This window comes from Ceratotherium simum, chromosome 6 (genome assembly GCF_057802395.1).
Source record: "Ceratotherium simum simum isolate JZ-2026a chromosome 6, ASM5780239v1, whole genome shotgun sequence".
NCBI classification, from domain to species: Eukaryota; Metazoa; Chordata; class Mammalia; order Perissodactyla; family Rhinocerotidae; genus Ceratotherium; species Ceratotherium simum.
The window spans coordinates 8,413,462-8,438,501 of NC_141905.1; the positions used below are offsets into that span (position 1 = coordinate 8,413,462).

The 25,040-nt window shown below is 42.9% G+C and overlaps 1 protein-coding gene across 5 annotated transcripts in view; it reads right to left on the bottom strand.

The window, feature by feature from the left end:
• Window positions 1-6,563: 6,563 nt before the first annotated feature.
• The window catches only part of ERCC6 (ERCC excision repair 6, chromatin remodeling factor), an 83,959-nt gene continuing 65,482 nt past the window's right edge, over window positions 6,564-25,040 (bottom strand). For 4 of the 5 annotated variants that reach the window (XM_087431832.1, XM_014789002.2, XM_087431833.1 and 1 more), the window contains 10 exons: window positions 20,124-20,219; window positions 17,873-18,088; window positions 17,311-17,421; window positions 16,806-16,925; window positions 16,056-16,150; window positions 14,614-14,759; window positions 13,830-14,528; window positions 11,850-12,054; window positions 10,927-11,005; window positions 6,564-9,824 (listed from right to left, as the gene is read on the bottom strand). In XM_087431832.1, coding sequence (XP_087287958.1) covers window positions 9,402-9,824; window positions 10,927-11,005; window positions 11,850-12,054; window positions 13,830-14,528; window positions 14,614-14,759; window positions 16,056-16,150; window positions 16,806-16,925; window positions 17,311-17,421; window positions 17,873-18,088; window positions 20,124-20,219 — 2,190 coding nt within the window. In that variant the 3' untranslated portion in view covers window positions 6,564-9,401. The remainder of the gene's footprint in view (window positions 9,825-10,926; window positions 11,006-11,849; window positions 12,055-13,829; window positions 14,529-14,613; window positions 14,760-16,055; window positions 16,151-16,805; window positions 16,926-17,310; window positions 17,422-17,872; window positions 18,089-20,123; window positions 20,220-25,040) is intronic. The other variant, XM_087431834.1, reaches the window with a different exon arrangement.

Genomic DNA, 25,040 nt, shown 5'->3' on the forward strand with positions numbered 1-25,040 from the left:
AGAACCAAAAGACAAGTCTGTTCTAAAGATGGAGATGGTGGAGTTTCTACTTCACATATTAAAACCTATCATAATGCTACAGAAATTGAAACAGTATGAGATATACATATATATGAGTATGAGATAATACATATAAATACACATAATGAAGAATCATACACACATACATATGCATGCATGTATGTGTGTATATATATAAACTTCTTTTCTGAAAAAAAAGTATGCATTTGTAAAACTTCTTATCTGACCGAGGTCAAATTATAGATCGGTGGGGAAGAAATAAATAAATAAACTGTGCTGGCTCAATCAGCTATCCATACAGAAAAAGATAAAATTAGATTCCTACCTCACCTCATCCACAAAAACAAATTCCGCACAGATTGAAGACTTAAATATGAAAAATAAAACTTCAAAACTTTTACATGAAAATATAGATGATCTTTATGACACTGGGAAGAGGGAATGATTTCATAAACATTATACAATATGCTCAAACCATAAATAAAAAGACTGACAACTGAAACCTTCTCTAATAAAAGATACATTATACAAAGTAAAAATACAAGCCACTCAGAGACAACATTTTCAACAAACAGATAAAAGATTGGTATCTAAAATATGTAGGGAAGTCCTAAAACCAGTAAGAAAAGGGTAACAGAAATGAGCAAATGATATTGTGGGGGATCAGAACTGGCCACCCCAAAATGTCTCTTTGGTATGAGGATTAGTTTGGACTAATGAGGATTATTACTTTTAAAAACTGCAGACGTGGGAGAAGCTCTGAAAAGTAGAATTGGCCCTTTGTAAGAGACATTTACATTTGTAAGGGAATTCTCCATCTGTAAAGGTATCTCCTTCTCTGTACCAGGAAGAAGGGGGGATGGCCTTATCTCTAGAAACTCTTATCAATGCGGAAGGCAAGGACTTAAATTTACATACTAACCTTACTCTTGTTTACTATGCTTTTCTGTTAATCTCCCATAGCTGACTCTCCCCACCCGCAACATCCTCCTTTGTCCTTAGCTGAAGATAGTATTTAAGATGAGAGCGTCCACCATTTTGTTGAGTTACTCAGTATACATGTTATAAAGCTTTGTTTGATTTTCTCCTGTTATTCTGTCTCATGTCCATTTAATTCATAGCCCAGCCAGACGGACCCAGTGGGTAGAGGATATATCTTCCTCCTCTGCAATATAAACTGGCAATTCACAGAGGAGGAACATGAATGATCTCTTGAGCAAATGAAAAGATGCTCAACCTTACTGGTAATCAGATCAATGAAAATAAAACAGTGAGATAAAATTTCACTATCTAGCCATTTAAAATACATTTTTTAAATTGTGCTAATGTTTTTTAAATCTACCAACAAGTATTGGCAAAGCTATAGCTCTCATAAACTGTTGGCAGGAGAGTAAATCAGTATGATCGTGGAGAGCAATTTGTCAGTTCCTAGAGAAGCTGAAAATGCAACTCCACATCTAGATGTGTGTCATAGAGTAGCCCTTGCGTGTGTGTGTGCACAAGGAAACAGGAACAATGCTGTTGACAGCATCATTCTTGGTAATAGTAAAAGAGATAAACCCCGGTCTATCAGTAGGGAATTAGATCACAGTGGAATATTATATAGCAGTTAAGATGAACAAACAAGAGCTATGCATTACCAACATGGAACAAATCTCAAAAGCATGCACAGAATGACACTATTCTGTTGATTTAAAAAAATTTTTGAAGCAATATTCTATTTAATATGTGGATATGTATAGTCAATGAATAAAAATATGCCTGGGATTAATTATGTCAACTTTAGAAGATTAATATATGTCAATTTTAGGTATCTAGTTACCTCCAGGGAGAGAGGAAGTGAAAAGGAATTGGGATGATTAATTCTTTGACAAGAATATGCAACATGTATTTCTTTAAGAAAAAAGACCTAAAACAAATTTTGCATAATCTTGATATTTGCTAAAGCTGGGCAAAAAATACATGCACGAAATATCGTCATTTAACTCTGCCTTCATGAAAGAGCATAAACTAAAAGTTCATTGAAAACTAGTAAGAATTTACTCAGAAATAGGGGGAAATGCAGGGGAAAAAAGCATTGTGCAAATGAAGATTTATCCTCAGGAGTAAGAAGCTTGAAGGGGCGGGGGCTGAAATCTCCGAGAGAAGAAACTGGCGAGCAGCAAAGCCGGGAGTTACAGGGGTGGAGTGGAGGCACCCGGCAGCAGCCTGAAAACTCTATTAAAAATATGACCTTCCCGCCTTGACATCTCAGTCGTGCTTCAGGTTCCAAACTGTGGGTGACACATGGAGAGGGGAGCCTCCTTTTTAATGCAAATACAATTATTTTAAAATGTGACTATTATAAAAGCACGACTAATGAAAAATAATTTAAAGCCACTTTGCGCTCCTGGTAAAATCAGGACAGCTGTTTACATCTTCCCCTCTTTATCATGATACAAACTCGTTTTACCTGGTGTAGTTTTCATTCTGATTTCTTAACAATAAAACGTGCTGTCCCACACTTCCCAGAGTCTCCACAGCCATTGTCCCAGGGGACGTTCTATGCATTCCCAGTGTCACCCAGTGTGGACCAGGGCATGGACTTCGTACACCTGGCTGCTCTTGTGGCTGCAGTCCAGTCCACAGCACCAGCGGTTGGTTCTGTGTGTAGCACAGCTTTACAAAGGGGTTTTCCAGATTTAACAGGTATGAAAAAACGACGCTTTGCTGGGGCCAACGGGTGGCTTAGCGGTTAAGTTCTCACGCTCCTCTTCAGAGGCCCAGAGTTCGCAGGCCCGGATCCCGGCTGTGGACCTACGCACCACTTATCAAGCCATGCTGTGGCAGTGCCCCATATAAAGTAGAGGAAGATGGGCACGAATGTTAGCCCAGGGCCAGTCTTCCTCAGCAAAAAAAGAGGAGGACTGGCAACAGATGTTAGCTCAGGGCTAATCTTCCTCCAAAAAAAAAATGACGCTTTGTTTTCTTTGGTTACTGGTTACCCAGTAAAAACCAAAGGAGATAAGGCAGGAATGTGAAATGATGAGGACGGGGCAAAGGAGAGAGAGATAACGGTGCTTCGAATTTAAAGTAAAACTGTGTCTTGTGAGATAAGCCAGGAAAGTCTCCCGGAGCAAGGGAAAGCAGAAGTGCCTCTCCCTTCCTTCGGGGCTTTAGCACATTCCCATCCCAGAGTGTTTGTATCCAAACAAGACTCCTGCCCCAGAGGGTTTCGCCTCTCAGGGGGAAATTAAACTGAATCACCTCAGTTGCAAATGTCCAACATTTTTTTTTTTTTTTCAGGCACAAGAGTTAAACAAATGCCTAGTTTTCCTACTTTGCATCATTGTCCTCCAAATTACAGTTTGGCGCAGGTAAGGTCCAGGTTACAGGAGAAGGTGGGCCACGCCCCACTCCTGGCTTTTTCCTGGCGCTGCCCTGTGCGAGGAGTCCCACGCAGAGCCGGAGTGTACTGGTCTACCCTGATTGTCTTGAAAAACAGAAAGTAAGTTTGTAGACTTCCTTGTGCAATATTTCCAAGGCTGAGGACACCAAATTCGTTGCGAAGAAGAACATGATAAATGGTGCTGAATATTAGTCAGATACACGGTTTCTAAGGTGCTGCCCTTTCTCCCTCTTCAAAGAAGCAGAAAGTTACAACAAGCAACTTAGAAATTCTTGACAGCGAGTGACAATGCTAGTGAGGTGCGTTAGCCAGATTTTTTCTGTCGTAAATTCAGAGACTATCCACAGCAGTAATCTCAGTTGAAGCTGGTTCAAATCTTTTTTCAAATCTGAAATCCACAAAACAGGAAATGAAAAATATGCAAAACAAAAGTTTTCAAATCTGAAATTCACAATACACCTAAGGGGAAACATTCAGAAGCAAATGTTAGGTTGCCCTTGCTTGGTTGAATATACTAGGGGCCAGGTGATCACAGAACTATGAAGAATTTCTTCTAAGATGGACTGAGATGAGTTTCCTTTCATCCTTACTGCATAATTCTTTAGATTATTCACCTCCATAATTTCATTCCTATTTTTAGTGAAAATTATTTTTCCATTTTTGTCTCAGATTACTTGCTCAGCAAAGTGTAATTTTTAGTCTCCAGATAAAACACTTTCAAAATTCTACCCCCACCATTAATTTGAGGATTAAAAGATATCCAATAGACTAAAATGTTAGTGTGTCCTTCTTTATCTCTAGGTAGTTATTTTGTCTGCATTCACTTCTGACATTTGTGCCAATGGAGGCATAAAACATCCCCTGGGTGTGACTCAGTTGTCAGGTTACCTCCCCTTTACCATTTGCATAAATGATGTTCCCAGTGATTTCACAGCAGAACACGTTGAATGGGAAAGTGAAATTCAACTTCTGAAAGAACTTTTGCCATTTGGGCATTGAAGTAAGATTCTGATAAAAAATATGTTCTAGGGGGCCGGCCCCGTGGCATAGTGGTTAAGTGTACGCGCTCTGCTGCTGGCGGCCGTTTCGGATCCGGGCACGCACCGTTGCACCGCTTGTTAGGCCATGCTGTGGTGGCGTCTCACATAAAGTGGAGGATGATTGGCACAGATGTTATGAAAAACATAATAGAATTGTGTCTTTATAAGAAATATGTATTATAAATGGAGTGATATGCCCTATTCATAGATGAGAAACTCAATATCATAAATAATTATCCCCGAGTAATCTGTACAGTCATTAAAACTTTGAAAAGAACAAGAAAATCCAAATGTGACAAGCTTATCCTCAAATTTATATGGAACAAATGTCTAAGAACTAAGCCATTTTTGGAAGATGAGGGGGATCATTCTACCACATACAATAGCCAATTATAAAGCTACAATAATTAAAACAGTGGGTTATTTGCAAAGTTAGATAAGTGGACCAATTTAACAGAATACAGAGCCCAGAAACATTCCCATAATCACATGGAAATTGGATATAACGATAGAAGTGGCCTTACGAACCAGGAGTGAAAGAATGAACCATTTTTTTTAAAGGTACTAGGAAAAAATAACTATCTATACAGAATTTATGAGAATGTAATCATGACTTTTAGCCAGCCCTGGCGGTCTCGTGGTTAAGATTCAGTGCTGTCACTACCACAGCCCGACTTTGTTTCCCGATCAGGGAACCACACTACCCATCAGTCAGTTGTCACACTGTGGTGGCTGCATGTTGCTGTGATGCTGAAAGCTATGCCACCAGTATTTCAAATACCAGCAGGGTCACGGATGGTACACAGGTTTCAGCAGAGCTGACAGACTAAGACAGACTAGGAAGAAGGATCTAGCTACCCACTTCCGAAAAAAGTGACCATGAAAACCCTATGAAGAGCAGCAGAGCATTGTCTGATAGAGCGCTGGAAGGTGAGAGGACGGCGCAAAAAGACCGGTCAGGGTTCTGCTCTGCTGTACACATGGGTCGCTAGGAGTTGGAGTCAACTCAACAGCACTAACAAGTCATGACTTTAGGTTAGGAAAGGAGTTCTTAAATAAGAAAACAAAACAAAACATGAGAAGAATGAATTTGACTATATTTTTAAAAATTCTGTATAATAAACATCGTAAACAAGGGAGATACATGGATGTTCTAATTCTCTACATTTTTATGTAAAAGTAAAAAGGCCCCCAACCAAAACTAAAAACCTATAAAATACCTAGGAATAAGCCTATTATGAAATGTGCAAAACCTTTATGAAGAAAGGTAATAGAATTTTATCCAAGAATATAAAATACTTTAATAAAACGAGGCCTCTCATGATACTAATGGGAAAAATTATATTAATTATAAAGAAGTCTATCATCTTCAAATTAATGTATAAACTAATGCAATCCCAATCAAAAGAGCAACACAATTTTACTGGAACTTAATAAACTGATTCTAAGATTCACCTGAAACAGAAAGTGCACATGAATGAGACAATGAAGAGGGAAAAAAAGGAAGAGGGACTTGCCTATAGGTAGGAAAACAGTGCAAAGGCAAATGAGACTGAAGACTTGTGGTTGGCACAAGACACATCTGTACCCACTGTCCAGAAACAGAAAACTTAGCAGATGATAAACTGGGCATTTCAAGTGGGTGGAGAAAAGAACGGACTATTTAATAACAGTTGGGACAACTGCCTTTTCATTTTTGTTTTGAGAGGAACCATAAAAGACAAATAACCAATAATATAACTAGGCAAATACGACATGAACAGGGAACATACAACAGAGGGTCAACAAATGGCCAAAAAAAATGGAAATATTTGGTTTGGTAAGTAATCAGGGAAATTCAAGTTAAAACATTTTCAAACCACAAGACTGCTTAAAAAAAAGAAACCCTCCCGAGATGGGTACTACCTACTGTTGGCAAGGGTGTGGAGAAATAGGTCCTCTCGTGGAGTGTGAATTGAAGGAAGCAGTTTCGCTACATCCATTAAAATTAAAAATCTACATAATTTTTAATCCAGCAATTCCATGAAGGTATATTACAGGAATGGCAAGATATCTTGCATATATTGTTAAATGAATAGTTGCAAGTTAATGATGATGATATAATCCCATTTATGTAAATCACATATATAAAACAAAACTAGCTGCTGTAATAAAAGAGACTCCAAACGACAGCGGTTTAAAACAAGTCAGAATTTATTTTGCTCTTAAGAAACAGGTGAACAGCAAGCAGTTCAAGACCGGCAGGCCAACTTCTCCATCCTCAACACGTGACTTCTGTCCATCCCACGTCACTGCTTAAGCACCCACAGGCATCTCAGCAAGCAAGCAAGAGGAAGTCACGAGGAGTGTGCACCCGATTTCTTATTTAAGGGCTAATCTGGAAGTTAAATCGCATCCCATTGACTGGTCATGCAGCCACAACTAACTATAAGGGGGGCTGGGAAGGAGAGTCTTCAGCTGAGCAGCCCCTGTCCAGGTAGAACTCAGGAGGGAAACAGACGTTACAGCAGCAGTCTCTGCCACATGCACTTGTAAATGCACGGAAAACAGCGGGAAGAATACACACCAAATACAGTACTTATCTCTGGGACAGGAGCAAGAGGGTGGGGAGGGAGAGTATCGCGTGAAAACTTGTAAAGAGTGACAATATATTCGTGTATTACCTAAGGAATTTTTAAAATTTTGTGAAATTTTAAAATCCTTTATTTGTAGCTTGATACTGATACAACATGTTAAATTACATACATTAAATCTATCTACATTGTACAAAGCTTTTAAAGTTCCAAAAATTAGATTTTATCTAAATGAGTAAGTTACTCTGTATTGTTTAAACCATTCCACTTAGAGCATCTTCCTCTAAGTCTCTCCACCCGGAGGCATGATGACAACGTCTATAGGGCAGTGACCTACCCAAGGACACAGCATGCCAGTGGCACAGCTGTGACAAGAACTGGAGTGAGAGCCACCTTGCTTCTACTGCACCATAACTTGTGATGGCATCTTCTACTTGACGAGAAGGCTACAACTTCTCCAGCTCAGCACAGTTTAGATTGCAGACAGTACAGACGATGATGTCCAAACACTTCATGCTCGTGAAATGCCTCAGTACTTCAATCCAAGAACAAGTGGGATGCAATCTTCTAATGGCTAATGGTTGCAAAAGTAAAAATAAAAAAAGAACTTTCCAGAAACAAAATAGTCATGAGTTTTGACTCTCTTCTGAGCCAAGTGCTCAAGTTTAGGATTTATTGACCCGTTTAAAATCCCTTCTACGACTTCTAGATAACGATGGCAGAATGAAGAAAATAATAGAATTTCCTCCTCTAAATATAATGAATCACTCTTAAAACAGAAAAAAATGAACAAGCCACAATCCAAAAAAAGCAAAAGAAAATCCTGGTGGGAATCATGACTCTGACTCTGACATCCCCTGTCTAAGGGGAGGGATTCTTGGCCCAAGCTACTTAAAATCTCAGAACAGAAAAGTAAAACCCAGTCCTCCAACCAAAGCTGCACGCTGCCCGGCACAGGCTCTTCCCAACCCCAAGCCCACACCCCTTACCTCCGGGTTGCAGGGAAGCGCATACAGAAGGTCTGGACACAGCCACTCACTTTCAGCAGGAGCAAGATGTAAGGAAATGGCATGGGAGGAAGGCAACATAAAACAGAAAAGCCAAAGAGAGGAAAAACAGCAAGCCAGAGAAAAGAAACCCAGGAAACAAACAAATTGCACTGTGACAGCTCAAAAAGAAATGGAAGGAATATAATGAATTTAAGAAAACAAGACTTCAGAGCTGAGATGATAAAATAACAATGAGAAGGAAACAAGAAAAACAAACCGAGGAACAAAACAACACCATCACAGAACTATAAATCCATAAACAACAGCCAGAAACAGAAGAGATGCAGCTGAAAACCAAGCCTCTTCAACAGGAGACTCACAGGGAATCAAAGGAAAAGGAGACGAAAACGACTGGACAGCAGATGTGACGAGAACAATGCTGCCTAATATCAAGTACTCAGTGTCCTTGGAAAAGCAAATAATGAATAAAATAAAAAACGTTCAACGCTACCTCCCAGCACGTAAGCAGAGAGAGAGAGGGCTGCAGTGGTGGTAACGACGGGACATCCGGCTGTGGTCTGGAGTGATGTTTGCGTGCATGTGTGTGTGCTGGTTGTTTTATTTGTACTTAACTTTTAGTTCTGCTTGAGTTTTTTTTTTAAGATAATACATTGCATTTTCCTAAAACCAACAGTCACTGTAGGGAGGAAAAGACGCCCTTTGCTTAATGTAAAGCCAGTGGGAACTGAGGACACTACAACTTTCTGCAAATACATGTCCTATCATTTATTACCAAGCTATTTCATGCTTTACTAATAAAACTACCCGCCAATCTAACAGTACCTTAAAAGGAAGATCGTTTAAAGGCAATTAATATGATTCAAAAGATAACAAATCTGATCTTTTTTGGGGTGACAAATGATAACATTTAAAAGCTACGCACCAAAAATGATGCTATTATCAGGTATTGATGAACTAATTTATTGAACGGGTCTGATCGAATATAAGACATGTTTTTAGCACCAGGAGAAAGAATTCTTGAGATTTCTGGTCTATAAACTTCTAAATGAGCAGTAATATGCTCCCTGACAGCATCTTTTGGGTAAAGAAACATATGTGTTCCAAGAATTAACCATTAGGTCCCTGATTTTGTAACATAATTCATAGTGCCAAAAAAAAAAATATATCAATGCAACTATTTTTAAAACTTTTAGGTTTCTGAGAAGAATTTCTTCTTCCTTAAAGTTTTAATTATGAGGTAGATAGCATTCAAAGTAAACATCAAATGCAGCCAACTTCCGTCGACAAATATATGATTATTAATCATAGGATTAATAATCAGAAATTCCCATTAGAAAAAGTCAATTATAAGTTTAGAAAGTAATGATGATCAGCAGTATTCTGGCTTGAGTTTCCAAACTCCTTCACCACTAGCAGTTCTATGAAAAGTGCACAGATTTCTCAACAGCTCTCGAAAGACACAAGACTGTGACGTGGATAACTTGGACTCGAACTCCTGCAGTATCTCCCGAGTGCTGGCCTGGCCATCCACACGGGCCTGAAAGGCAATGAAGTTTCTCATCTCTACCAGCAGGTCATCGTGCTCTGTGGTGGGGGGCGGTGGAGCAGAAGCCTCTTGGAGGTGCATGTTTTCACTTTCTAATCGCTCTGGCAAAATCAGGTGGTTTCTAGCTCTCATTTTAGCCAACAGTGAGGACGAACTGAGGGCCCCGGAGGAAGACTCTGCATCTTCCACTCTTCCACTAAAATGCTCAGAAACAGTATCTTTTCCATCCTTTTTCATGATGCCATCCTAGAGAAAAAAGACCACTGCATTGATATATTTAACTTTTAGTTTATGCTTCCACTTATTTCCCCAAAGGCTGAGGGGCCATAAATAACCCACATGCCAGAGCGGTACAGTTGATGGGGAAAGAATGAGACACTGTCTAATGAAAAGGGAAAGGAGAGTCAAGCATGTAAATCCACCCACTATCAAAGAACATTTCCTAAAAAAACCCTCAAGACTACACTATTCACTTGGTCACCACTCTGAGTGGGGTGAGTGGAGGGAGGGCAGAGCGGACGGGGATGGGCAGAGAAGGCTGCTAGGAAAACCGTCTCTAGGAGGCACGGATTCCGTGGGCTTTTCCTGTTCCTCCTCCCAGATTCACCCTGATCTGGGCAGTATGGGATAAGAAACAATATCCCAGCTGTACTTTTTCTTCTTCACTTTTAAATCTTTTTATTCTTTCCTACTTTACACCTCATGTGAGTTTTCTTAAAACAACAACACAAATCTCACTTTTTTTCACATCCTTACTGCTAAAAGAACATGGCAAGTCAAGAAAGGTTCTCTATTCCTAAATGGGTTCATATTAATCTAAAATAGGAGCCTGTAACTGGAGATTTCAAATTTTACCAGTAACGACCAGAGAGTGCTGAATGATGGAGTCTGGCCTCGTACTCACTCTCAGTGAAGCACCAAAGGCATTCAGGGAGTTACAGAACAGGGAGAGATGGGCACAACGCTGTAGGAGCTAGGAAATTATGAGTAACATTCAAGGCAGTTTTCTAGATCTTTATTCTAGAGGGCAGTGGTCTTTGGAGCTGGCACTTCACCTCTGATGGGGCAGGCTGTATGGGCAGCGACTCACACATCACCTATCCCTGTATTAACTTTCTGAGGGCAAAACAGAGATTCTGCTATAGATCTTGGGTTAAAGACTTTGTCTTTTAGGAAGTTAGCCGGCTCCTTTAGATTCAAATCAAAGTGCTCCAAAAATCAGAGCACACAATACAAATATCAAGTGTTATTATGCCACGATTTGCTTCACATCTGGAACTGGGTTAAATCTTCATGGCACTTCAAGCCAGTCTGTCCCACACCCAAGAAGCAGAGGCTATCACGTTACCTGGCCTTTCTCCTTTGCAGATGTTGAAGAAGGATGCTGCACAGAGAAGCTGGAATTCCTTTTCTGACCAAATCTGCTCCTAAACAAGGAAAAGAATCATAGTAGATAAACTGTTTGCTGTTGTGACTTAGAGATGAAAATGTCCTTTCAACAACTAAACTCTTCCTGGAAAATTTTTCTTCTGCACGATTCTTCTTTCACAACCATGACGCTTCTGTTCTACCCCCTTCGATTCCCCTAATTTACTCTCCCGGGAAGTAACTGCTGCATCTCTAGTAAGAACCACTCAATATCCTTGTTCAGCAGATAGAAACCACCCTCAAATTCCAGGTAGGAAAATGATTCTAAGAGTATCCTAAAAAGCACAGTAAATTATGATCGTTGAGAATGGGCTAATCATCTTATTAAAGTTTAATCGTTACCCTGCATCCCTTACTATTTTTTTTTTTTTAATTTTATTTATTTTCCCCCCAAAGCCCCAGTAGATAGTTGTATGTCATAGTTGCACACCCTTCTAGTTGCTGTATGTGGGATGCGGCCTCAGCATGGCTGGAGAAGCGGTGTGTCGGTGCGCACCCAGGATCCAAACCCCGGCCGCCAGCAGCGGAGCGCGCGCACTTAACCCCTAAGCCAAGGGGCCGGCCCTCCCTTACTATTTTTAACGACATCATCTTTTAAACAAAACAGATCACGTCTCCTTACCCTGAAAAATCAGCTTTGGAAAGCAGGGGCCAAAGGCAAGGAAGGTTTAAGATTACAAAGGTATTTCCCCAAGTCACACAAATCTGGCTGACCCAATCCGTCCCTGAGAGACTTCCTACTACTGCAGATAAACAGGATAAGTATCCGCGCCTGCCCTAACTTTATCCCTAGCCTGGGTGGTTTGGCCTCCTCACAAGCATGGCAGGGCAGCCATCTCTCACTTTATTCCGGTTGGTGCACCAGAACTCCCCCTCTGGCCGGTCCAGGTGGGAACACCAGACGTTGCTCCCAGACACTGCTGGCGAGAGTGTCTCAGCGCCTTCAGGGCATCCTGGGCCACGCGGTTGGCCTCCGCCTCCACCAGCACATAATCGGGACTGGCTCCGTCCATGATGGCATCGTGTTTCATGACACTGTGCACTCCGACTAGCAAGAACAAAGGAAGCAGTAAATGTGTTATTTTAGTTTGTACACAATCATATTTTCCCTCTTGTATAGTCTAGTGTGTTGTGGGTAGAGAAAAAATAATGAACCTTTTTAGCTGCTATTTACTGAGTGACTACCATGACCCAGAACTACATAAACGCCGCCTATTCACTTTCGTCACTACCCTCTGAGAATATGAATTATCGTTTTATAATAACTGAAGCACAATGCTTTATCAACACAACTTCAACATAAGCTCTTCCAGGCTATCTGGAAAATTTTAAAACCTTCTATTAATAAATTCTCTGTGGAAGGGAAAAATATAAACCAGAATTATAGAATTTCTAAAAAGTAATGATCATGAAAACACTACATATCAGAAGACGTGACTGCAGTTATCAGTGGAAAAATCAGAGCCTTAAATACTTATATCAATAAAAATAAAAGAATAAAAATAAACAAATTTCCAAGTCAAACAGTTTTATAAAAATTAAGCCAAAAACCCCCCTCACCAAAACACAACAACAAAAACAAAAGCACAGGGAAGAAAGTAATAAAGATAAAAGCAAGGGCCGGCCTGGTGGCGTAGCCGTTAAGTGCGTGCGTTCTGCTTCAGCAGATTTGGATCCCGGGCTCAAACCGACGCACCACTTCTCAAGCCATGCTGTGGCGGTGTCCCATGTAAAGTAGAGGAAGATGGGCACAGATGTTAGCCCAGGGCCAATCCTCCTCGGCAAAAAAAAGAGGAGGATTGGCATCGGATGTTAGCTCAGGGCTGATCTTCCTCACTAGAAAAAAAAAAAACATAAAGGCAAAAATTAAGGAGGTAGAAAACCCTGGATCTAATTAATAAAATCCTGGTTTACTAAAAAAAAAAAAAAAAAAAAATCAAAAAATAGACAAACCACTAGCTTAACTTGATCAAGGAAAAAGGGGGGAAAATATACAAAATTATACATGACAAGGGGGAAATTATCTTGAAACAGAAGCAAATTAAAAAAAATTATTACAAGAGTACTTTCTATGCCTCTATGCAAATAAATTTGAAAACTAGACAACAAAAATAATTTCCTAGGAAAACAGACCAGTAACTGTAGAAAAAAAAGAGGAACTTACCAATGAACTACCTTACAAAAAAGCATCAGGCCCAGATGGTTTCCTTCTGCAATGCCATACAGAAACCTGCCTTCCTGAACAGAGAACCACACACAGCGATCTTTGGTAACGCGATGCCATCACACCGCGAACATGACAACTGCCAAGGCCTGAACAGGATGACACTCCCAGGACTGCCTGTCCTCCAGGGTCCTGAGCAATTGTTGAGTCTACTTTCCTCATTTTCCCCCCTGATATTAGCTATCAGCTTTCCTACTTCCAGAGTGGCTGCCTCTGGCCATGCCCCTGCCTCCCCCTGCCCATGATCTGTTACTTTAATCTCCTGTGGTTAAAAATCAGACAAACATAGCATGTAGAGAAATTCTGTATTAATGTACAGGTGGTACAAATCTATCTAAAGCACAGCAGCCCTGCTGCGTGTGGTTATTAAGTCGAGTACTATTGTTCTCCCAAGTTTCTAAACTCTCCTAGGTCTTCAGAGAAGAGAGGTGAATATGATTCTCAAAACTGTCAATACATTTCAAATCTGGATTTTAGAAGAAAAAATACTTCCAGTTGAGAACCCACTCTGCACTGTCAGGAAAGGCTGCTACCACTAGAAACAGCCTGCTCCCTTTCTGTTCCCAGCACACATGGGGCAGATTCAGCAGAAGGACTACCTGATTTCTTGAAAAGCTTTTCCAGAACATAATCGTCATGGCTCCGTTCCTTGGGCTCACGCTCATCCTCGTCTTGCTTCTGGTACTGCCTTCTCTTCACTAGGTGTGGAATCCGCGTGCCTTCAAACTTGGCATCTCTGCGATGCGTAGAGTTCTTCAGCTTTTTCTTCGGCCTCAGGTGTTTCTCCAGGGTCTCTTCTTCTGCCACATTGTGTTTTGTTTTTGACTTGTGCTTATAAAAATTATTTTCCATTTGTTCCCTCTCCCAAAGAGGTTCTGTTTGAACCTGGCAGCTTTCTTTTTTGACAGAAAGACCTTGCTTTTCATCGACGCTTTCCTCACCAGATGTCCTGGACATTTTGCTGATTCTTGGAGAATCTGAACACTCCCCATTTCCACTAATCACTGGCAACTCCTCTAGTCCAGACGCTGCACTTGTCTCTTCTCCAAGTCTGTCACTGCTGGTTAGATTACCAGGTGTTTCAGGGACCTCTTTCAAAGGATCCCCTTGATTAGAAGTTACTGCCTTTACTTCAGCCCCTAGAGCTGTGGATTTCTCTTCAGATGATGGGGCATCATTTGCAGATGCATTAGAGTCAGGAAACTTGCTGCTTATTGGAATGTTATGGTCTGTTCCAAAGGCCGGTTGAAGTTTTCTTTTTAAATGGCGCTTGGGTGTCTGAACATCTGAACCAGTTCCTGGACAGGGGAAAAACATGCTAACGTTACACTGCATAATTCTTACGTAATTTATTACCTTCAGTTAAACTATTTTCTGTAATACCTGCAAAAATAGCACTGGTTTCAGTGCTCTGGGATGCGTCAGGACTAGTCAGAGTAAACAGCTCATAAAGATCATTGGACTTGAAAAATCGCCTTTGCTTTGGATCTTTTAGCACTCTATTTGTCAAAAACTGCTTGAAGATTTGTCTAAAAAGATAAAAGTTAAACTGGCATGAAACAATGCTTAGGTCTACCTCAAAATTCTAATTATAAAACAATATAAAAGAGATATATGATAACTACAGCTGTATCGATGTCTAAATAATTCTCACACTTTTAGCCTTAGAAAATTACAATTCAGGAAATATATAAAACATCAGGTGGTCTCCCATGTTTTACAGAATTTAAATGAGAAATAATACCTTATTATTATTTACACCCAATGAGCTTTCTCAACCTCCAAGATTCATCACATTTCAAGAAATATCTTTTCACATACATTCACATGACTCACAGCCTCTCTGACTGTCACAACTTTCCTGACTCCTGCACCAAGGGTCCCTGCCCAGCCCAGTCAGGGCCCTCCTGGGATGGGGCTCAGGAAACTCTTAACGGGGCTCTGCAAAGTTATCACATGGAGCCACCTCCCTCAGCTTCCACCTGCTGATCCACTCTATGCTAACGCTCCACACCATCATCACTCTTGCCCAGATACCCTCACAAAGGCATCCTGCCCCCTCCCAGTCACTTATCCTTCAGGCTAAGGCATGCATCTCTAAGAGGAAGCTCTCCCTCACAGGATTCAATTCGTCTGCAGCCCTCTCACAACAAGGCCCTTGAAGAACAAGAGCTGTTCCAGGAGTGGCCCAGCGCATGGTGGAAAGCAGGGAGCCTCCCTGTAGGAGCTGGGGTGCGGCTCAAGAGTAGTCTTCGGCAGGGGAGGGGGAGAAGTGAGCACTATCTCCACTCTCCTGTTCAAGTCACCCTCGCCTACACCCCTAGTCACTGTAGAGAGAGACGGAGGAAGAAAAATGTGTCCTGGGCAACCTCTCTCTACGGGGCATCTGAGCCAAAGACCACAGGACACTCACGCTGATCACACCTGCGTGGGGTGTGTAAATACCAACATGTTAGCGCTTCAACTGTGTCACTTCTTAAAGAAGATGGCACACTATAGTAGGCATGAACATTTCTCTCAAATAACAATTAATATGAAGTTTACACATAAGCAGTCCTTTAAGTTTATTTAATAAGGAAAAAAAACGATCAGGTTCAAAGACATTTTTAAAAAACTCACAATAAGCCATCTAAGCATATTTTAATGAGGAAAAAACAATACGAAAACAAAATTTTAAAAAATCACATATCCCTCAAGTTACAACAACTATTGCTCTAAGATAAAAAGACCTTTTAAAGCAATACTTTTAAAAAACTCCCTGCTTGAAACTCTGCCAGCCAGGGAAGGAGTCGCCAGTCAAGGAGCAGGCAGCCATCTATACTGACCGGTGGTAAATCTTCTCTTCAATGGTGCCCGCAGTCAGAAGCCTGTACACCGTCACCTGTTTCTTCTGGCCTATCCTCCACGCTCGCTCCCGGGCCTATGGCAGAGAGAGGCATCTCAACTAGGGCCCTTCCCAGTGACAAGCACTGACTAAAGGAAACAGAGACAACTGGTTGCTTCCTTCCACTCCTAAAGCTGGAATTTTGGCTAATGAGGCTAAATACACCTAACACCTATTAAGGAAGTTTATCAGGGAGGTGACAGACACAGACCTCGCCATGTCTACCTGAAAAACAATGTGTTTTGTAACTTCGCACATTCTCTTTTTACCCTAGATCTAGCAATGGATACTATGGATAAACTGCGGAAGACTCTTCCTGTCTGTGATGCTGGAGGGTGTCTTCCTCTAGGCTGAAGACCAGGCGACAACCAAGATGGGAACTATATCCTGGAGCTAACACAAGCACCAAAGGACACTCCCAAGTGCTAGCCATTAAACTGTATGTCACTGCTAACTCCTTAAAAAAAAAACCAGACCCGGGGGCCGGCCCCGCGGCATAGTGGCTAAGTGCACGAGCTCTGCAGCTGGTGGCCCAGGGCTTGCATGCTGTGGCGGCGTCCCACATAAAGTGGAAGAAGACAGCACGGATATTAGCTCCAGGCCAGTCTTCCTCAGCAAAAAGAGGACTGGCATGGATGTTAGCTCAGGGCTGATCTTCCTTGCAAAAGAAAAAAAACCAAACAAACCAGACCTGCGTGTCTGTGCTTGGGTTCCAGTCGGGGTCATAGATGATGACTCTGTTTGCCCCGGTCAGGTTGACTCCTATGCCGCCTACTCGAGTAGTCAGAAGAAACACAAATATGGATGTATCCTAGAGGTAAGACACTCAACACTTAGTATGCACACTGAAGAGTGGTCACAGCCCTTCACCTCTGCCTTTACATATTCTACACACAGAAATGTGTTCCCAATATCAGGAATGGGTTATAAATCCCATCACACAACTCCTACTTTAATATCAATATTATTATATTAGCAATATTTAAAAGTTGAGTTTTCAAGAAGGAATACACATTCCTTGTTTAAATACCCCCCCCCCAATAATCCAGAAATGCACAGAGTCAAAAACAGAAAGCCCCCCTCCCCGCGCTGCCCAATCCCAGATGGAAGCACTGCTCAGGTGGGTGTGGACACTCTCCTCCTCTCCCTCTGCTATAGCAGCACTATCTGACTTGAGTGTTATATTCACTTGTTACCTCATTGTATCTTGTAATCAGTGGTTGTCTTGAAGCTATTGTAGTGGTACCATCCATCTTGAGATAGGAATACTTTTGGGCTCTAAGGAATACTTCAAGTATGTCCAGCATCTGTTTGGGAGAGAGAGTATGGGAAAATCAAATATACACCTCCAGTGAGGGCGTCCACATTTGTGTAAACAGAGTCACACCTTCCCCCACAGGCTTAAATTAAAAGGAGTTTCTTGCTTTGAGGCAGATACATATAACTACTATAAGAATATTTCCTGTATTTTCCTACTGTTAATTCTTAGAAGTTTTGTAAATACCAGGGCATTTATTTAAGTTCAGACCCAAACTCACCGCACCCCAGAATCACATGGTAAGCCTTTTTATAAAGCCAACCTCTGGGCACCAACTCTAGAGAAAGATCCAAGTTCCCAAGAGATGGCAGGCTGCCACCTCAGTATCAGCAGACAGATTTGCTTTGGAATCACTATTTTAGATTATAACCTATTTTTTGAAGTAATGGCTGCAAGTCACAAAGAACCAACTGTTTCTTGTATAAGGTTTGTATACTCACCTGTCTTGACTGAGAAAATAGCAATACTCGTTGACCCTGCTTTTGCCATATTTTCAATAAGGACTCAACGACTATCATTTTCCCAGAACGTTTCCAGTATCCAAACTGATCTTCTTCTAGTTCATCATCTGGAATACCTTTGAGATTCTTGGGGCCTCCAGAAAAGAGATCAGGGTGGTTGCAGATTTTTCTCAGGGCTGTAAGTCCAGAGAAAATCTATGGTATAAAAGAATTACATACACTCAGAATTTACCCCACATAAAATAATATTCCCAGGGAAGGAAGGGGAGGAGGCTGTTCCACGTGTAACACAGATTAAAACGCCACTCTTCACCAGCCTCTTAGTTTCCTCCCTAATCACAGCATATTAGGAGCTGGAAGAAATCCACCTTCACTCATCTTCTTTTCCTGACAGGGCAAGTTCTCTAGAAACAAAAAAATTCTATTGGTCTGAACATGTCTACCGGGGTCATATTCAATTGCTGATGACTTATTTTCTTTCACTATGAAAAAAGGTATGCAGTTCACAGCACATAAAAAACGAACTCATCTTTTAAATATAAATAAAAAAATGCCATGCCCATCTAAATTTGGAGAAATAAGTCATGTGCACATGAATTAAATTCAAATTAAATGCAAATGCATTTAACTATCACACTCCTAAGTCCCTCACTAAAAGTTCTGTAGTTTAATATATAAGGCAGAGGTTGAAGCTCCATTTACCTTTACATCAGTATATTAGAAAACATATTTGCATGGAAAATACAAATGGGAAAGATCTGACGGATGCTTCACACAGCAGAGGGCACAGGAGACCAGGAGTGAGCTCCTGCCCCCTGCCCAGCAAGAGGGCATCTTTCACAGCTTTAGAGTGTGACTTGAATCGAGTTCAGCAGTGTAAACACTCAAGCAGAAGAGAGAAATCATAAATTAAGCCACTAATCAGAGTGTGGTAGTTTTACCCAGTAAGCAACAGTTAAACAAATAAACAAGAAGAGATCTGAACAGATCAGGAACTTTGTCAAAACTCCCAGAGTCGTCTGTGACTCTTCTTTCCCTCTTAGACCTGGGCCGTACAGTACAGTGGTCACAAGCCACAGGTGGCCACTGAGCACGAGTGTGGCTGCTCCAAACTGAGACGTGCTGTACACGTCAAATACCCAATTTTAAAGACTTAGTCCAAAAAAAAAAGTCAATTATCTCAATAATTTTTAAATTTTGATTACATATTACATATGATATTTTGGATATATCAGGTTAAATAAACTATATTACCAAAACTGATTTCACCTGTTTTTCTTTTTACCTTTTTTAATGTGACTACTAGAAAAGTGTAAATCACACATGTGGCCTGCATTCTCTGTTTACTGACTGGTGCTAATCTAGACCACCTATGGCTTCACAACTTGGAGGCACACGGATGTAAGTCAAGGGGAGATTTAGGAGAGATGAAGATATGTGAATGATTTAGAAACTGCCTACAGATGCCAATGATACATGACATGAGAAATTGTGAGAAATGGTTACAAGAAATGGAATGACTTCCTCAGGAAAAAAAGTACGTAGATGTTATGGAACACAGGCAGCCATGTCACTCGCATTCATCTCTTTATCTACCTCTCGTATAACCAGGAAAAGGTGCCTTTCAGAGCGTACTGTGCTACTCAGCTGTACCTCCGAGGATGGACTAAAGAAGTCTTACATATCAAATAAATAAAACACAATTCACATTTTAAGATACTGAAGCACAAGGAAGTTGAACAGTTTACATGAAGCTTTAGACTAAACGCTAATTATAAATCTACTACATATGCTTACCAAACAGACATTTACCCACATATATTGCTGAGTACTGCCAATAACTAAAATGTTACCACTTATAGAAGAATCTGTAATAATAATTCTTGCTCCGTGTGCCTGCAAACCCAGCAGTCAGCTGCCTCCCTACATCCCACACAGGAGCAGCAGGCCCTGCTGGCCGCCCCGCTGCAGACCCGCTGGTTGGGGCTGTTCCTCCACTAGCCCACGTGTGCTGAGTTCAAGGGTAACCGCGCTCAGTGCAGACAAAAGGGAGCGTGCTGAAATTTAACCTGTGTTCTCTTACTTCTGGAAGGGCTCAAATTAAGTTAAGGTTCGTACTGAAACGTTTCTAAGCGGGTAAGAGGGAATCCCTGACTAGGACTGGTTTCCTTTCCTCCCCTGCTTCCCTTGGTCCACAATTCATGTCTCCAGCTCCTAGTATTTAGCTGACCTGCATCTCTCCATTGAGAATTCCGTAAACTTCTTTGGAATCAATGAAATTTTGGTAGACTTTATGTTGCTCATCCGTAAGACGGCAAAATAAGACCTACAGGAGAGGAAAAAAATAGAGAAACTATAATTTCGAAAAAAACTGACATAATAAAATAACTAAAATATCAACAAAATTTCCTAATCAAAAAGGCACAGTGTATGCAGTTTTAACAATGTACCTCTAATTAGAAAAAAAAAACAAAATGACACCACATCTCAGAGGTAAACAAAGAGCACAGTCCATTTCTCTCCCCAGGCCCCTCCACTTCTGCCGTCCATCCACCTCTTGGTCCCCGCCCCACTGTCCTGACAGTCCCTGAAGACTGGCGCCCTGCTCACAGGAAAGTTCAGTGCACAGACCTTGCTCCATCCTAGCCTCCAAGTGCTCAGACCATCTCACCTTTCACGTCCCTCGCCCACATTCCACTTCAGCAAACCAGACCAGGGACCTCCACCTCCCCTGGCATGCCCCCTCTTCCTGGAGTTCTCAGTGCAGGTCCCCAAGTTTACCAGACTCATCTCTGACAACAATCCCTACCCACCCAGCCCAACTACACCAATCACTCCGTGCCATCATGTTCCCGGACTTTCACTTCTCAATTCTCCTCTCTTTCTCCAAGTCCACCGCCACCTCCTCACGGCCTGACTTTATTCCTTGGCTAGTTATATTCCCAAGGTATTTCCCTTCAGCCTCCCCTTTGCCACCCACTGCACCTGCCCTATAAACTTCCAAATGTAGATTAACTCAACCACCTGCCTTCTCTACGCCTCTATGTAAGCGCTGAGCACCGCTGAAGAACAGCACCCATGTGGGCAGCACCGCGCACCGCCTGCTCCTGGTCTCCAGGGGAATCCTCCCTGCTCAGCACCTTCAGAACAGCTGTGACAACACTCTTCACTACCCCAAGCCACCCACCCACCCAACCTCTACTTAAAAACAACTAAACCAAAACAAAACAACAAAAATAGAAACTTAACCTATCCGGCAGGATTCCCTAGTTTTCACTCCCCGAATTTATCTACTTCTTCATCAGCCTCACCTTGCTTTCCTTTATTTTGAGAGGAACAGGTTCCTGTGTGGGATCCAGGGCAACCCTTCGACCTTTGTCCCAGATCTGAAAACCCACTCATCCTCCTCAGGACAGTGCTCCACCCCTTAGATTCTTCAGAAATTGAGGGGAAAACTCCCCGAGTGGACCATGTACTATCACCATCTCCACGTCCTTGCCTTCCAGGCACTGCTAACCCAGCGCACGCCTGGAGGGCACCTCCACTGATGCCACTGAAACTGCCCTGGACAAGGTCACTAATGACGTCCTAGTTCCAAATCCACCAGGTCTCCAGAGCCTCCATGATCCCACTTCCCCTGACCCACCTCCTGCCTTTCTACCTAGGCCTCCCCGTCTTCCCAGCTAGCTGCTCCTCTTCTACCCTCTCCTTAAATGTTGCAGTTCCCCTGGGCTGCTTGTCTCCCCAAGCTACACGGACTTCTTGGGCAAACTCATCCCTGTTCAGAACTTGAACACCTTCCCTGCTCAGAGATCAAAGCTGCATGCCAGCCTAGAACTCTCCTCAGAGCTCTGGACCCACCTATAACTGCCGTTGGGCAAGCAGATATTTCACGGGAAATTCAAATACATCTTAAATTAAACTCATCAGCTGTCTCCTCCACACTCTTTGTGCTTCTGAAGGTTCTATGGCAGCAGATCCGTCCAAGCATCTAAGCAAGAAACCTGGGGGTCAGGGCCCTTCAGCTCCTCCTGCCAGCCCCTCCCTTGCCTCGGTTCAGGCCCATACTTCTCTCCTGAGGGACTGGCTAACTCACCCCTTTGCCTCCATTTTCTTTCGCCTCCAGTGTTTTCATGCATTGCCTGACTAATCTTTCTAAAATATGAACTTGAGTGCTTATAATTCTTAATTTCTTAAATTCCTATTTCAGTCCTTTAAATACACTGGTAACAGAGAAAAGCCTTTCCTCTCAACCACAAAGTTAATTGAACAAGTTTTTCACCAGGTGCCTAGTGTCTGTGGATCACTGCTTCAGGTGTCGCACGGCATTTTAAGACGGGAAGACAATGGCCCAGGCTCAAGGAGTTCCAGCTCTGTAGACTCATGGAGAGCCTAGTGGGATCTTACAATGGAACGTCTGTGTGTGTGTGTGTTTGCTGGGGATGGAGTGGGCGTGGAAAAACCTCCAGAAGGAGAGAGCATCATATGCAAATGTAAAGAAGAGTAGCACAGGTTTGGAAAATAGGAAGCGATCTGCCTTGGCTACAGCATGGAATACCAGAAGAGAGATTCTGGGATTCCACAGTGAAGAAATTGGTGCAAATAACCTCAATCAGTATTCCTGGTGGGGAGAGAGACATCAAAAGCATGTTGGTAGGAAGATGAGCTGTGGAAAAATGAATCCAGCAACACAGTGCAATACTGAATGGAGAGGAGGAGCCAATGGTCAGACATCAACTGCACTGGTTTATGAGGATGTGAAGCAGAGAAGCAAGAGAATGAAAAAGGACAAATAAAACACCACAGCAACTGGCTGATAGGAATCAGAGACAGCTCAGAGGACTGTAGCCTGAGTAGCTGCAGGAAAGGGAGACCTGGAAGGGAATGCAAGACCTAGAGCTAAATTTGGAGATGAGTTTTGGGGGAGGGAAGAGGCAGGGATGAAAGCAGCCTTGGGGGCTAGCTCCGTGACTTAGCGGTTAAGTGCGCGCTCCGCTACTGGCGGCCCGGGTTCGGATCCGGGCGCACACCGAAGCACCGATTCTCCGGCCATGCTGAGGCCACGTCCCACATACAGCAACTAGAAGGATGTGCAACTATGACATACAACTATCTACTGGGGCTTTGGGGAAAAAAAGGAGGAGGATTGGCAATAGATGTTAGCTCAGAGCCGGTCTTCCTCAGCAAAAAAAGAGGAGGATTAGGATGGATGTTAGTTCAGGGCTGATCTTCCTCACAAAAAAAAAAAAAAAAAAAAGAAAGTAGCCTTGATGACAGATCTCCAAGATCCTTTAAGTTTCAACATTCAAAATCTACAAAGCAGAGGCTGGAGCATCATGGCGGAGTGAGCTTCCCCCATTGAACTCTCCCCCTCTGAGACACAACAAAAAGGACATTCATATTCCAACAGAAGCTATTCACACAACACAGGGGACGTCTGAGGCACACAGGCAGCTGTACACCCGTGGACTGAGGTGCTGGACTCCCTAGAGTAAGTGGAAGGAGGTAAGAGGAGCTAGCTCCCTTCCTTCCCCAAGGACTGTGACCCAGAGACTGAGACCATGCAATTCTAGGGGAGGAGGAGGGGGAGGGGTGGCTCGCCGTGTGAAAACCGGCGCTCTCCAAGACCCCTCACAGCCCGAGGGGATCCCCCTACGGAGCGAGCGGAACTGTTGCGAAGGTACTTTCAACAAGCTAGCCCCTCAGCAGAGCAGAGAGTGACAGCGAGGCGAGAAATCTCTGAGTTTGGGGAGGCAAAAGTAGCGCTTCTCCTCCATCTGGCCCACCCAACTGGCACCTCAGCACAGCAGCGCTTCAGCTCAGCCCTGCCACCAGAGGTAGCAGCCCCCAGGCGTCCGGGCGCCACCAGCAGGGGCAGCATGACTGCACCCCACCCCACAGGCAGCGGCCCCCAGGTGCCTGGGCCCGACCAGCAGCGGGGCGAGCCTGCATCCCCACACCAGAGGCAGCGGCAGCTCAGGCCCCACCACACCACAGCCCCAGCTGCTCCAGCGGGACCAAGCCATGACCCCGGCTTGGCAGGCTCCACTGTGCCACAGCCCTAGCTCCTTCGGCTTGACCGCCCCCCCGCCCCTGGCTCCAGCTGCTTCAGCTTGGCCTGTGCTCAGGCTCCGGCTGACTTAACGCCAGCAACTTCGGCCCAGCACACTTCACTTCCAGCTTCTTTGGCCCAGCAACACTCCAGCTCCTGCTTCTTTGGCCCATTGCACTCCACTTCCAGCTTCTTTGGCCCAGCAGTGCTCCAGCTCCTCTTTCTTCGGCCCAGTGCACTCCAGATCAAGCTTCTTTGGCCCAGTGCACTCCAGTTCCAGCTTCTTTGGCCCACCAATGCTCCAGCTTCTGCTTCTTTGGCCCAGTGGCACTTCAGCTGCAGCTGCTTTAACCTACCCGCACCCGAGCCCCAGCTGCTTCGGCCTAGCTGTGCTCCAGTCTCAGCTGTTCCCATGCTCCAGCTCTTACCATGCATCACCCCCAGCAGCCTCCACTCAGCCACATCACAGATCAGCCAGGGGCTGACGAGAGTGCCCACGGATTGAGGCGGGCCAGAATACAAAGCCCTTGACCCCCACCCAGCGGCAGCAAGAAGAAACTGGGACCATATATTTTCACTATGAGGAAAAGTAAGCCAACACTGACAGGTACCATGCAAAAATATATTAAATCTCCAGACCAAAAGGAAAATGACAAGCACCCAGAAGTCAACCTGGAAAGCACAGAAATGCATAACCTTAATGACAGAGAATTCAAAATAGCCATCATAAAAAAGTTTAATGAAATACAAGAAAACACAGACAGACAATTCAATGAAATCAGCAGTTTCTTCACCGCTGATTCACTTCTTCTTTTCTTCTATAAAAAAAAAAAATCAGAAATATTAGAGATGAAAAACACAACAGACGAGATAAAGACAAATCTGGAAGCCTTAAGCGTCAGAGCTGACAATATGGAGGAAAGAATTAGCAATATTGAGGACAGCAATGCAGAAATGCTCCAGATGGAGGAAGAAAGACAACTAAGACTAAAGAGAAATGAAGAAAATCTCTGAGAAATATCCGACTCAATTAGGAAATCCAACATAACAATTATAAGTATTCCAGAGGGAGAAGAGAGAGAAAAAGGAGTAGAG